The sequence below is a fragment of the Ceratotherium simum genome, chromosome 3 (assembly GCF_057802395.1).
Source record: "Ceratotherium simum simum isolate JZ-2026a chromosome 3, ASM5780239v1, whole genome shotgun sequence".
NCBI classification, from domain to species: Eukaryota; Metazoa; Chordata; class Mammalia; order Perissodactyla; family Rhinocerotidae; genus Ceratotherium; species Ceratotherium simum.
Window position 1 is genome coordinate 4,424,662 of NC_141902.1, and position 14,846 is coordinate 4,439,507.

General features: G+C 39.0%; 1 protein-coding gene across 1 annotated transcript in view; it reads left to right on the top strand.

The window, feature by feature from the left end:
- Window positions 1-14,846, top strand: part of MDGA2 (MAM domain containing glycosylphosphatidylinositol anchor 2) — a 791,668-nt gene that overhangs the window by 466,992 nt on the left and 309,830 nt on the right. The window contains exon 4 of the mRNA XM_004436360.3: window positions 10,008-10,204. Within this exon, the coding sequence (XP_004436417.2) occupies window positions 10,008-10,204 (197 nt within the window). The remainder of the gene's footprint in view (window positions 1-10,007; window positions 10,205-14,846) is intronic.

Genomic DNA, 14,846 nt, shown 5'->3' on the forward strand with positions numbered 1-14,846 from the left:
TAATGTTGAGTTGTAAAAATCTTATCATCATTATACTGTTAAATGATAATTATTTATTAAAATAGCTAATTCAAATATTGACTATTTTCCTAAAGCTCCCTATTGTTTTATTTTTTTCCTTTTAAACTCCTGGCTCTTCGCCATTTGCATTTAAATATATAGCTCCCAGCTTAGCGGAAAACAAGACCATGAAAAGGAAGCAACACCCCTTGATCACATGTCGTCCTTCAGCAACTGCCCTAACTCTTTCTTGTCAGAGCAAAGTCTCTTGAAAGGATTAGATCCATCAATCTCTCCATGTTTTCACCTGTCTTCACTCCTTAAGGCGCTATAAAATGACTGTCAGCCCCATTACTCCACTGACACAACCCTGGTGAAGGTCACCAGTGACCTATTTCTTGCCAAATTTAAAGTCACTTTCCAGTTCTATTCTTACCTTGATTTCTTTTCATCATGTTTTCTGCTTTTCAACCTCTCCATGCCAGTGGAAGTATTTTTTTTTTTTTTTTGCAAGGAGGACTAGCCCTGAGCTAACATCCAATGCCAGTCCTCCCCTTTTTTTTTTCTTGAGGAAGACTGGCCCTGGGCTAACATCCGTGCCCGCCTTCCTCCACTTTATATGGGACGCCGCCACAGCATGGCTTAGCAAGCGGTGTATCAGTGCGCACCCAGGATCCGAACCTGCGAACCCTGGGCCTCCGCAGTACGCACTTAACCGCTGCGCCACCAGGCCGGCCCCCCAGTGGAAGTATTTTTAAAATTTATTTTGTTTCCCATTGATTTGTTTTGTCTCTACCTCTTTCATCACTTTTTCCTTGGTCTTTTTCAAATGTTTCCCTTCTTTTTGCCTCCCTTTGGTGCTGCCCAGGGCTCTCTCATTGGACCTTTCCTCTTCTCATTCTGCACACTCCTTGGTGGTCTCATTTCCTCACACAGCATACTGATGACTCCCAAATCCCTCTGTAGCCCAGACTTCTCATTCTGGCTCCACTTACGTACATTGGGACGAGGGGAGCTCTGTGTGGTTGACATTCAGCATGATCTAAACGTCAATCAGCTCCACCTTTCACAGCCTCCTTCCCCCATCCTCCCCAGGCCAGGTACAGGTCTCTCTTTACACTTCATGTTTCAGTTAATGCACATCTACCCAACTACCTGAGCAGGTCGTTGGAGAGCTTCCTTAACTCCCACCTTTCCCTCAGCCCTGTATCTAATAAGTCACCCAGTCTAGTTTATGTAAGTTTCTAGGGTTTAGAAAGATAGCTTACATCATCATATATATTTTTTAAATTTTCTTAAAGTGACTTTAATTTGTCATTTCCTAGCATATTTAATTAGCCAAAGAAAGAGTTTCCAGAAAATTATTTGAGTTAGAAATGAGTAGCTGTTGCATTTTTGGGGAAAAAAATGAATTTTCCTTAGCTTATTATTATGTATGAGTAGCCTTGCCATACATATGGTACGTGTGGGTATGTATGGATAGCCATACCATATCATATGATCGATCACTCTTCCTTTACATTAATTTATGAGACCCATTATTGAGTACTTATGTCCATTTTGTCTGGTTTTAGGGACACAAACATGACTAAGATATGTGCCTTAAGCACATAGGGGTATATATTATAGAATACCATATTAGTTATGATATTAAGTTATATGTTAAGCAAATATTTATATATCAAATAATATATTCAATTATTTACATTATTTTATAAATGTGAAGAATTTTGTCCCCCGTTAAATAATAAAAATCGTATGTTCTTTCCTTCAAAGAACATGTTGCATTCGTAAATGATTATCATCTCAAGGTGTTTGAATTTCACATACTTAGCCCAGAAAATTTAAAGAAATTTATTTTAAAGAGAAGAAATAAGTGCAGGTGAAATATCAGTAATAATAGAAAATAGTCCAGTGTGGTTTTGTAATATTATCAAAGCCATTTAGTATGAAAATTGACTATTCAATAAATATATAGAAAGGTCTCCTGCTCCCTGAACTGGATGTAAAGACTGAAGAAAATTAGAAATGTTGACCTCAAAGTCCTTAGATACAACTGTACAGCAGGTGCTCTGTCTAAATCCCGGAGTGTTGGAAAATGTTGACTCTCAGGTGAATCCCTCTCATGCAATTGTCCTCTGCCGGAAAGAGCCACCTGTCCAAGGTCAAGCCTCCTCACCAGGGAAGCCCTAATCCAGTAATTGATCAGTGTCCTCTGTAGAACAACTCTGCAAGACCGTCTCACTCGAGAGTTCCTTGTGGGTCATCTGGAGACTTTGTCGTGATGCATCACAGTTTAACGCCTCCCATTTCCTAATTCTACTTTTTTTTTTTCTTTTTTTGCACATCACCGCAAGAATTGATCCTGAAGATACTCCCTAATAAGTTTCCTAAATGCATGTCTTCACAAAGAAGCATATTTCCAAGGAATCAGTCTAGATAGTTTGAGGAAGTAGACTCTAAAATAGAATATTAGAGATGGATCACCTATTAGCCCACTAATTGACTGGCAGTGAGGACCCCATTACTGGTGGCAGGTGGACCACTGATAGCCCTTGAATGCTATCATGGTGAAATTATTAAAACATTCACCAATGGTGAATAAGGATAAATACCAAGGTAATGCACTGTGAATTCAATATTTCAGGCTTTTGAGGAATTCAGGGGAAAGTAAGAATTATAAGGACAATGGAATCGGTTTCTGCTAGGTTCTATTCATGTAGTGGAGAAAAAGAATGAAAGGCTGAGTGTGATTAATCATGAGTTGAAGGTAATGTGTGAGAATAAGAAGGCCTCTTTAGCAGAATATAAAGAGATTCTGATCTTCTTTAGCCAGAGGTCATAAAAGCTGATAATAAGGCTTAGGACTTGTTTAAAAGTGTAGAAGAGCTTCAGAGAAGCTTGAATCCTCAGCAGGAAATTTTCAGGCCTTGAACTCTTTGACTAAAGAGGAGACAGTCACCAGAAAGAACCATGCAACAACACAGCAAGTGTTTATGGTAATAATTCTCCCAATGCTTTCTCCAAAGAGCCCATATCCATTTACTTGAATAACAATATATTAGGGAAAGGGGACTTCTGAAACATTTTGAGAACTGTGATACACAGGGTCGAAGTTGACCTAGACACCTAAGATTCTACAGAATATTCGTGTCCTTGTGCTCTTAGAGTTGGTCATTTGGCTGCTAGGTCATAAATGGAGTCGTGGCCCACAGCTGGCTCACATTGCATCTACCCCTCCTAGATCCACCCTGTTGTCGTTTACCTAGTCTCTATTTGTGTGATTAGAATGAACATACTTACTACTTGTCAGAATCTCCATATTGATTCCTTGGCCCTTGGAGTCAGAGCTATCTGAGTGAGAAGGCCAAATTGAAGCCTCTGACACTTTCCCACTTCCAGCTGAGATATATCGAACATAATTTCATATCCTAGAGAGAATAGCAGAGATTAATGCCACCCTTAAAATTCTAAAAGATGTGCTGGTGGCGGCCACTTCATGTCCCACTTATTGACAATGTTGTCTCCTGCTGAAACCAAAGAGATCCTGGAGGAAGATAGTGGACTATCACAAACTCATCCAAGTAGTGCCCTATTGCAGCTTATGACAGATCAGGTATTTCTGCTAGAGTAGATTAACATGGCCTTGGATACATTTTATGTGTCCAGTGATTTGCTCTTTTCCATTTATGTTAAGAAAGAAGATCAGGAAAAATTTGCATTTATTTGAGACAATCAACAGTATACATCTGCAGTTTTGCCCTAAAACCAAATTAACTCTCACGTTCATTTTCATAACATAGTCCAAAGGGATATGGACCATCTTGACATTCTACTGAACATGGTATTGGTTCACTATACCAATACGATCATGTTTATCAGTCCAGATGTGCAAGAAGTGGCACACACATTGGAGACCTTGGTAAGACACTCATAATCCAGAGGGTTGTAAGCCTATGAAGATTCAGGGACCCACGGTATTAGTAAAATTTTAGAGATCTAGTGGTCCAGTGCTTGCCAGGACATCCTCTCCAAAGTAAAGCACAAATTATTGTATCTCGCAATTCCTACCCTTCAAAAGGAAACACAGTACCTGCTAGGTCTCTTTGGGTTCTGGAGCATATTCCACAATTGAAAATACCATTTGAATCTATTTATCAGGTGATTGGAAAGACCATCAGTTTCAACTGGGTCTCAAAGTAGAAAAGGGTTCTGTAGCAGGGCCAGACTGTGATATAAGTGGCACTGGTGCTTGAGTCACATAACCCAGGAGAATCTGTAATATTAGATACATCATTGCTGGAAAAGATGCTGTGTGGTTTACAGCAATCCCAATAGGAGAATCATAAAGTAGATTTCTAGGATTATGAGTAAGGCTATGCTTCTGTAGTCAAGAATTATATGTGTTTCATAAAACAGATCCTAGTGTGCTACTGGGCATTGGTAGAGATGGAGTGCCTGAATAGAGAACATCAAATGACCATGTGGTCTGAACTGCCAGTCACGAGTTGGGTTTTATCATATCTACCAACACCCAGTCATAAAATAGTGCAGACCCACCAGTAGTCCATCATAAGATGGAAGTGGTACATCCAGGAAGAGGTATGGCCAGGACCGAAGGGCTCAAGTAAGCTCTACAAGCAAGTGCCCAGACCCCATGGCATCTATCAGTGTTTTACCAGTGCCTGTTTCTCAGTTCATATCTGGTCACATAGAGGGTCTCTTCTGAGCTGATGGGGAAGAAAAAATGCAAAGCTTCTTTCATGATGGGTCAGCTCAGTATGTGTGTGTGTGTGTGTGTGTGTGTATATATGCAAGCAATAAATTGGACCGGTGTTTTACTAGAACCTCACTCAGGGATGTCCCGAATAGACAAGAGTGAAGGAAAGTCTTCCTAGTGGGCAGAACTTTGGTTGGGTGGTGCACCTGGTCAACAACTTTGTGTGGAAAGAGGAGATCTGTTCCCATATGACCAGGGAAGCCCAGGGCACTGCGCCCATTGCTACATCTTCACTGCTGTAAAATGTACTTTGATGGACCTATGGGAATGGTATGAAGTATGATGATATTTGTATTGCATATTAATGAGCACCAAAGAGTGTCCACCACAGAAGAAGCCAAAACACAATCAGGTAGACAGAGTAATGCAGAAAGTTGATATCAACTGGCTTTTGAGCCTTAGCTGGCTCAAAAGGCTCATGAAAAGAATAGTCATAGTGGTAGGGATGGAGGCTAGGAATAAGCTTAAAACATGGGTTATCATCTGTAAAGGTGGATGTATCTCCTGCCGCTACTGAATATCTAACCTGGCAGCAACAGAGACCGACTCTTGGCTCTTGGTGAAGCACTATCCTTTAAGAATGCCAGTTACTCCTTTGGTAGCAGGTTGGTTACATTAGACCTTTTTTACCCTGAAAGTGACAGTGCATCGTTTTGACTGAATTTGGCATGTATTCTGGGTGTGGATTTTTCGGCTGACCTCAGCCACAGCAGCCCTCTCCAAAGGCTTTTAGAATGTTTTGTTCTTAACACATCGTCCTACCTAGCCACCCACGGGACAGAAGCACATTTTACAGTGGTGAAGATGTGGCAGTGGGCACAGTGCCCTGGGCTTCCCTGGTCATATCATATCCACACCACCTGAAAATGCCGACACACTAGCATGATGGAACGGCCTTTGGAGGGGGCAGCTGAGTCTTGGAGAGATAATATCTGGTAAGGAGAGAGTGCTATCTTCCTAGATGCAGTATACGTCCTAAATCAATGACCATTATGATGTGGTCCAGTTTTTTGTTCTGTAGAGTATGTAGGTTCAAGAACCAAGGAGTGACCCCACTTACTATCGTCATGTTCAGTGACCCACTTGGGAAATCTATGCTTCCCTTCCTGCAACTCTGGGCTCTGCCAATTTAGGAGTCCTAGTTCTCAGAAGGGGAAAAAGCTTCTATTAAGTGGCACAGCAAAAGTCCCATTAATCTTTAAGCCATGGCTGCTACTCAGTTACTGCAGGCTTCCTGTGTTAGGAGACAGTAGATGAGAGGAGTCACCATCCTGGCGGAAGTAACTGGCCCGTGTGATCAGCTGGGAGTAGGAGGGTAGGACTGTTATGCAGCAAGGCAGTAAAGAATACGTTTGATACCCAGTTATCCACTCAGTCATTTCTTGGTATTCTCTTGTCTAATTTTGGTGGTAAACAGTCAAGTGCATCAGTAATGGCTTGAGAAGGGCACAGTGACCAAGGGTTCAAAATCCTCAGTGATAGAGGTCTGGTAACCTGACTAGGTAAGCTACTTATACTAACAGATGTACTAGACTAGAACGAGAGCAATCTAGAATGGTAATAGTAGAAGGAGATGATGAATATCATCCCACCACAGTTCCTTTTGAAAGTTTTCCCAGGAAAGGTGACTAACGGAAATCCTGGAGTAGCTTTTCTCAGACAGTGTTATCATACCTAGCAAGTGGATCTGAGTGGATGCTGTAATGCATCAGCCAATCCCTTCCTCAGGACTGAAGCAGTCTTTCCTCCAGCTGCTGAGAGTTTTAGCAGCTAATGGCTATCAGCTAAATCCTTCTCTAGAAATTGCCCTAAACCAAACATTCCCCTAAACCCAAGGTCATGCCCCCTGGTGGGGAACAGCACACATGCAAGGACTGGTTGATGGGGGAGGGGTGGGCGTATAAAAGCTTAGCTCCCTTGTCTTAGGGCAGGACAGCTCTGAGGGGACATCACAGCTCCAGAACTTCTCTAGAGCTATTGAGACCTTTGTTGCAACCGCACGGTAGTTCAACTCTCTTCCTCACGTGTTGATCTAGAAGGTACTTCCCAACGCACTTCCTGCACGCATGTCTCTGTCTTAGAGCCTCTTTTCCAAGAAACCTCACTTAAGGCAAATACACACATTCAGTATACATTCCGTAATAAATAGAACATATATTAAACATATATTTTAAGTGATATATACATGACATATATATTACTTAAATACATTAAATATATTCTTTAGTCGTGCCATTATTTGACTTGTTTAAAAGAAATCTTGTTTTTGGCATGTTTGTTTTTAAATCTAAAAAATTATCATTTAAGAGTTTTATGAAATAGAAATTCCTAAACATGGGAGAATCCAACAGATAATTCTGCCAATACAATGTTCAGTAAGCCATTGCCCCGGGATTAGACTCTCGGAAGGCCAGGGACCCGAAACTCATCTAGATCAGGGAAGAGCCTGTTAAACGGTTGTTCAGTGTTGGCTATTCCTGACTGAGCCTGTGGACACTATTACCTAACAGCAGAGCCAGGGACACGTCAATAAATGGATGTGGGAAAGTACGATATTATTAACTATTTGGAACCCAGGGAGAGTCACCGTTGTTACACTGTTTACCGTTCAATTCTGTTCCGTTCCTATGTTTTTTACAACATGACACAGCTCATATCTTCTAAAATGAGACTATGACTACAAGAAATTATGTTTTGTACAAGAAAAGAAATTAATTGTTCACAATTGGCTTCCAGTACCTCTTTTCAAGTCACTAAGGCTGCATTCAGCTTATCAGTCTCCTGTAGGAACTGACTTCTGTGTTAAAGACTATTCACCAAATAAGCAAATATTTGATGGATTTCGAAGACCTTTAAACGTTTCATGATAATGATGTCAGTATCCCTATGTTCTCCAACTTATGAAACCAGACAGCATACATCCCTGCACAGCTAACAGAGTGAACTTAAACTAAAACTTCCTTAAACTTTACCAAAAAGCAGCAGTTGTTCTGCAAATTTACACTACTAAAATTAGAGGCCTTTGAGGTAGCTGTGAAAAGATTCTAATGTTGGAAAAAAAAACTCAGAATGTTGCAAAACTAGAAATCTAAGTAGAGCTGTCAAGCAAGTCACATTCGAAAAAAACCTTTTAGAACTGGGGAGATTTGCAATTCTGTCGTTTACTTTGATTCCTTAGGGCAGCCATTACTTCACTACTTTTGCTGGCTTTTATCATTTTATTACATGGCAGAAAGCATTTTTTTCTAAGGAACAATGTCTTAAATATTCACAGTGGCATATGCTCACACACCTCACTCTTCTTATGTTTATAAATATTGTAGCTTCTTTGTGGGCTTCACATAAAAATATTTGTCATGTAGAAGGGCCGGCCCCATGACATAGCGGTTAAGTGCGTGCGCTCCGCTGCTGGCGGCCCGGGTTCGGATCCTGGGCAGGCACCGCTTGTCAGGCCATGCTGTGGCGGCGTCCCATATAAAGTGGAGGAAGATGGGCACAGATGTTAGCCTAGAGCCAGTCTTCCTCAGCAAAAAGAGGAGGATTGGCATGGATGTTAGCTCAGGGCTGATCTTCCTCACCAAAAAAAAAAAAAATTTGTCATGTAGAAACATTTGAGAGCCTGAACAAATGGGAAAGGGACACTTTACCTGTTTAAAATGAGTTGAGTGTATTATGAATTGGTGAGATAAAGGTAGGAAAACAACATAAAATTAGTAGGAGTCTAAATGAAACCCCAGTAATGATAATGATAATAACAATAATAAAATAATAGTACCAGCTAACTTTTATTGAGCATTTACTACATGCCACAAAGCTTTATGGACTATCCCATTTAATCCTCCAACAGCCCAAATAATATGGTACAATTATTATTCCCATTTTATTGATAAGGAAAGTTAAGATCACAAAAGTTAAGTTACCTTTCAGAGTTATAAAGCTAAGTGGGGTAAATTCATACTTAAATACAGCAAATGTTTGCACCACTCTTAATAAGTATATACTAAATTTATACTAGCACATGGAACTAAGAGCTTGTTGTTTTATTTCTTTCCCATTTTTAATTGAAATATAATTGACATATAACATTATATTAGTTTCAGTGTACAACATAATGATTCAATATTTGTATGTATCGCAAAACGATCACCACAGTAAGTCTAGTTAACATCCATCACCACGCATAGTCACAAATTCTTTTTTTCTTATGATGAGAACTGTCAAGATCTACTCTCTTAGCAACTTTCAAATGTATAATACAGTTGTTTTAAAGCAAGTACACTTCCTAATTTCTTTTTCTCTTAGGAAAAGAACCTGGGATATGATATATCAGGGAATGGCAGTCTATGGCAGATTACGGCCCAGGAGCCAAAGCTGGGTGGGGCACCTGCGTTTGTAAATAAAGTTTCTGGAAACTCGGAGACGTGCGTCGTCCATTCATGTCCCCGTCATCTTTGGCTGCTTTTTACGCTGCAGTGGGAGAGCTGAGCAGTTGAGACAAAGGCTGCATGACCCACAAAGCCCAAGATATTTATAAATTGTTTTTTTCCAGAAAATGTTTGCTAAACCCTTGGTATATATCCCTTCTTTAGGATGCATGTAAAATGGCAAAAATTTAGTTCCAATATTCAGTAACAGAAATATTAATGCCTTTTAATAGTACTTTCTGTTAGCACATTTCAAAGTAGCAAATATGATCTGCGATGTAAATCTGAGATGAAGGAAAAATTTAACCCTGTACAAGATCATAGTTTCTTACTACTAAAGATTATAATAATTTATAAACAATTTTTTGATTGTTTTTAATATATCGGTTATAAGTAATTGGAAAAAGAAGTATGTTAAGGGAAAGAGTCAATTGAACTGCTTGATATTTATTTCTCTGTCATTGTTTTGGCTAGTCTCTTGAATTTGAGGGTTTTGAATTCTGATCTCTCTCATGGAGCTCTGTTTTATGTGGCTGTTGGGAAAGTGTTGGAAATGCGCAAATTCATTTGTACCATCTCAACAAGTAGAGATCTTAAGAAATAATTATTACTCGTCTTTACCGCCTATCATTGGAAATTTCTCTGCAAATGAGTTCAATAAACTCAATGAAAACATGAGTCTAGTGATAAGCAATAAAGTCAATTAGGAAAATGCATCTTTGGTTAGGTTTTATATGTGCAGTAGTACTTTAAAAGCCATGTAGCTCATAACATTGTCACCTGGTTGTTTTTATTTTTTCTAGATTTGGATGATCCAGTAGTAACTGTTCATCAAAGTATAGGTGAAGCTAAAGAACAATTTTACTATGAGAGAACAGTGTTCCTGCGGTGTGTGGCCAATTCCAATCCACCTGTTCGGTACAGCTGGAGACGTGGCCAGGAGGTGTTACTACAAGGATCTGATAAAGGAGTTGAGATTTATGAACCCTTCTTTACCCAGGTAGGAACTAAGGTATAGTATTTCTACCCCAGTCTGCTAAAATACTTTTCCAATTCAGGCAGCATGCAATATTATGTCTATTTGAAAAGATAGTTTCTCAAAACCTGGCATTTTAAAAAACAGCATGTTATTAACTGAAAGATCAGAGGACTCAAAAAATGAAGGACAATTGGTTTATTTTTTATGTGGTAGTTAAATTTAAAATGTTAATTCTTGAAAAAAATTTTAAATTAATGTATCCGAACATATTTCTTTATCTAGAGGTTTACCTAGGTTTCACTATGAAGTACATAATTATACATTTGCTGACTGTTTTTTGTGGAAAATATTTCTTAAAAGAAGAGATTTTGATTTCTCCATTTGCAATGGTAAATAAGTTTTAAAAGAATGAAGAAATCTACTTGAAATTTATTTGGCTTTGGTTTTAGGAAAAAAATCTGTCTAATTTCCTTTGTTCATTTTGGTTTTGACTTAGTTTAAGAATGGAGGCTTAATTATGTAAAAGTTAAAATATCTAAGGAGTCATTAAAAACTTATTTAATAAAAATAAAAACTGAATTAATTTTACCCAGAGTGAATGTAAAATGAAATATTCTTCTGTAATGTATTGAGAGTGGAGAATTAATAATTCTTGACAAAGACATTCAGATTTATAGGAAAATTTGAATGCTGTTATTATAAAGCTTTTTTGATGACTAGAAAGGAGCACAAACCAATTAAACAAAGAAAAGCTTTAAATTAAAAAAATGTATTTGGAAAAATGTTCAAAATAATTGTGCCCATGAATAATAAAAAACCATGAGATAGGCAACAAGATAAACAAGAATTTGACCACATTATAGGCAGTTTTGAGACGTCTGTATATCCTTAACTAGGGAAATATACAACTAAATTTAAAATATTGTAAATATTCTGCTTCAAAATTGTAAAGATTATTACAAGTTTCACATCTCAGCTCTCTAATAACATAAGGTTATCTTCAGTTTGTAAATTTCCCAGAGTCCCATTTTTCACTGGGGAATATATTTCCTTATATAGTTAAACATTTATTTGTAATGTCTAATGCCTGACCACTTTATATTGACGTAATTGTCAATGTTTAGATATTAACTGTGAAAGAATGAAGTGATTATGTAAAAGCATCTGTACGTATCATATATATATATATATATATTTCTATGTATTGTTACTCAATGACATAGAACAGCTGTGACTTGCCAAAATATAAATCTCTAAAAATCATCTTAGCTCATGTCTCACTGTTGAATCCACCATGACGCAGTGTTGAAGCCCTTTTTGATCTGACCCTCTCTTGAATCAGGCCACTATGGCATCAGCTGTTCTCTGCCAGTTGGCAGGATCACGACTTCCTCATATATTCTGCACTATGGTAATTCATTCTTCAATTTTTTACTAAAATCAATTTTTTTTTATTTGAAACAGTTAAACAGTATTTAGGTGCTTGCATTCCTCTAGAGTTTAGAAATTGAGATAAATGATCACCTATCATGTATTTGATTCCTCTATGATCAATGTCTTTTTAAAATATGGACATTGTGAAAATTCAGAAACCATGTTTTTTTTCCTAACACGATAATGTTTACAGACACTGAGGTCATTCTAACCACCTATTCACGACGTGGTTATTTCTCCTTGCAGATGGATCTGCTCACGTACACAATAACACATGGGCCTTGTCCAGATTTTGGAAAACATTTATACTTTCAAAATAATTAGGAATTTGTTTTAAAATGATCAAATAAGCACAAACTTTTCATTTGTTCTTCTGAATTTGTTGCTATGTCTATGTTAGCAGTTCTAAAAAATCATCTTATAAGAGCTCTCAAACTAGTAGCTATTAATTTTGCCTTTAACAGTAACTTTTATTTTCTCTTCCTTCTTCTTCTTCCCATACTCTTTTATGAGAAAACAACAACTTTTTAATTTGAACATGTCAGTACTGATTCTTCCTTCTAAATGTATACCAGCCTTTCCAATGCTGCCTAACACAGTCTTCCTCTGCCTCTGGCTGTGCTACTGACTCTGCTATTGGACTATCTGAACTAATTCTCTTAACAAGTATTTAAGAAACAAACAAGCTTTTCTTGCAACTCTGTGTTCTGGATTCACCTGCAGTCGTTGATAATTGCCAATAACAGGCAGTAATAGCTCCTATTTAAAAATGTCTTTCCTGCCTTTGGTTACTTGGTGATGTTGCTTCTCTCTCCTTCTGAAATGGCTATGTATTTGAATCTGTCCTAAAAGTCATGTAGGAGCAAAAATACTTTAATGTTATATATGTACTTAATTTGTTAATATTAAGCATATTTTGTAGGCCAAACTGATAGAAACTCTCCAACAGCAGCACGTGGAAAGTTTAATTCTTAAGGCCACAGAGAATATTGGCTTTTTCATAGATGAGAAAACAGTGGTTTTTCTTCATAGCACACATGTTGATATACTGCACATGGGCCTGCCATACACGAGTCCAGCCACTTCACACGACTTCTATTCTCTCTCTGTAGAACAGAGCATGGCTGTCATGCTTTATTACAGAAAACTCCAAACATATGAGTGATCATTTGAAAACATAAATCTTTTTCCTGCTTTAATCTCTCCAGTGACTTCAATGTACTGTAACCTGCAAGACCATGTGTGACCTTGATCTGATTAGTTCTCTCTCATCTAGTCTTCTATACCTCATTTACTGTTCTGGTCACACCATCCCTCGACCACTGTTCTGGTCACACCGTCCCTCGACCACTGTTCTGGTCACACTGTCCATCGCCCACGGTTCTGGCCACACTGTCCCTAGACCACTGCTGTGGTCACACCGTCCCTAGACCATTGTTCTGGTCACACCATCCATAGACCACCGTTCTTGTCACACCATCCCTAGACCACCGTTCTGGTCACACTGTCCCTCGACCACCATTCTGGTCACACCGTCCATAGACCACTGTTCTGGCCACACCATCCATAGACCACTGTTCTGGTCACACCTTCCCTAGACCGCTGTTCTGGTCGCACACTGTCCCTCAACCACCATTCTGGTCACACCTTCCCTAGACCACCCTTCTGGTCACACAGTCCATAGACTGCTGTTCTGGCCACACTGTCCCTAGACCACTGTTTTGGTCACACCGTCCATAGACCACTGTTCTGACCACACCATCCATAGACCACTGTTCTGACCACATCGTCCCTCGGCCACTGTTCTGGTCACACCGTCCATAGACTGCTGTTCTGGTCACACCATCCCTACACCACTGTTCTGGTCACACCATCCATAGACCACTGTTCTGATCACACTGTCCCTCAACTACTCTTCTGGCCACACCGTCCCTCAACCGCTGTTCTGGTCACACCGTCCATAAACCACTGTTCTGGCCACACCTTCCCTACACCACTGTTCTGGTCACACCATTGATAGACCACCATTCTGGTCACACTGTCCCTAGACCACTGTTCTGGTCACACCGTCCCTAGACCACTGTTCTGGCCACACCATCCCTGACCACTGTTCTGGCCACACCATCCATAGACCACTGCTGTGGTCACACCGTCCATAGACCACTGTTCTGGTCACACCTTCCATAGACCACTGCTGTGGTCACACTGTCTGTAGACGTGCCTAGGTCTGCATGTTGTTGGACACTCCACATAGAATAGTGTTTAGTTGGATGACATGGCAGGGTCTTCCCAACACTGAGGACTCATCACCTCAGAAAGGCCTGCCCTGACAGATCTATCTGAAATCACATCCCTTCCCTTCCACAGTTACTCTTTCCCAACGCCCAGTTTTGTTTTATTTTATTTCTTCAAGGCACTGTAACTGTCGAGTTATCTTGTTTGTGTTTGAATATTAACTCACTAATCATAGAGACTTGTCTTTTCAACAGCTCCAACAGTGCCTGACACACAGAAGATTCTCACTAAATATGTGTTCAGTGTTGAGCCAATACTCCCATGGAGATGTCTTGATTACTGTCTATGGGATGAGTTAAAACTGACTCCAAGCTACTAGTAATTCCTGGATCCCTCCCTGTAACTCTGTCCTTCTTCATCCACTAAAGAAACCTTAGTGAAATGTGAATGAGAATGATGGCATAATTGAATACATTTAATGTATTTAATTTCAAAACTGTTGATGATTTTCTATTATAATTTTTATTGATTTCTAGTCTAATTCCACAGTGTCAGAAAGCATGCTCTGAATAATTTAAATCTTTAGAAATTGAGACTTGCATTATGCTAAGCCTATGGTCCACTTTCATAAATGATCCATGTGCACCCAGAAAATGTGCGTTCCAAAATCGTTGAGTGCCGGTTAGGTCACATTAGTTAGTTGTGTTGTTCAGACCTTCTGTGTATTTTCTGATTTTTGTGTGTGCTGTTCTTAAAGCTGTTGAGAGAGGTTAGTTAATATCTATGGCCATGGCTGTGGATTTGTCTTTTTCTTCTTTATTTATATCAATTTTTGTTTTATATATTTTGAAGATATACCATTAGTACATACAGATTTAGAAGTATTACATCTTCCTGGCAGATTATCATAAAAACATGTTATTCTTTACTTCTAGCACTGCTTCTTACCTTAAAGTCTGTTTCGTCTGTCATTAATTTAACTACACAAGCTTTC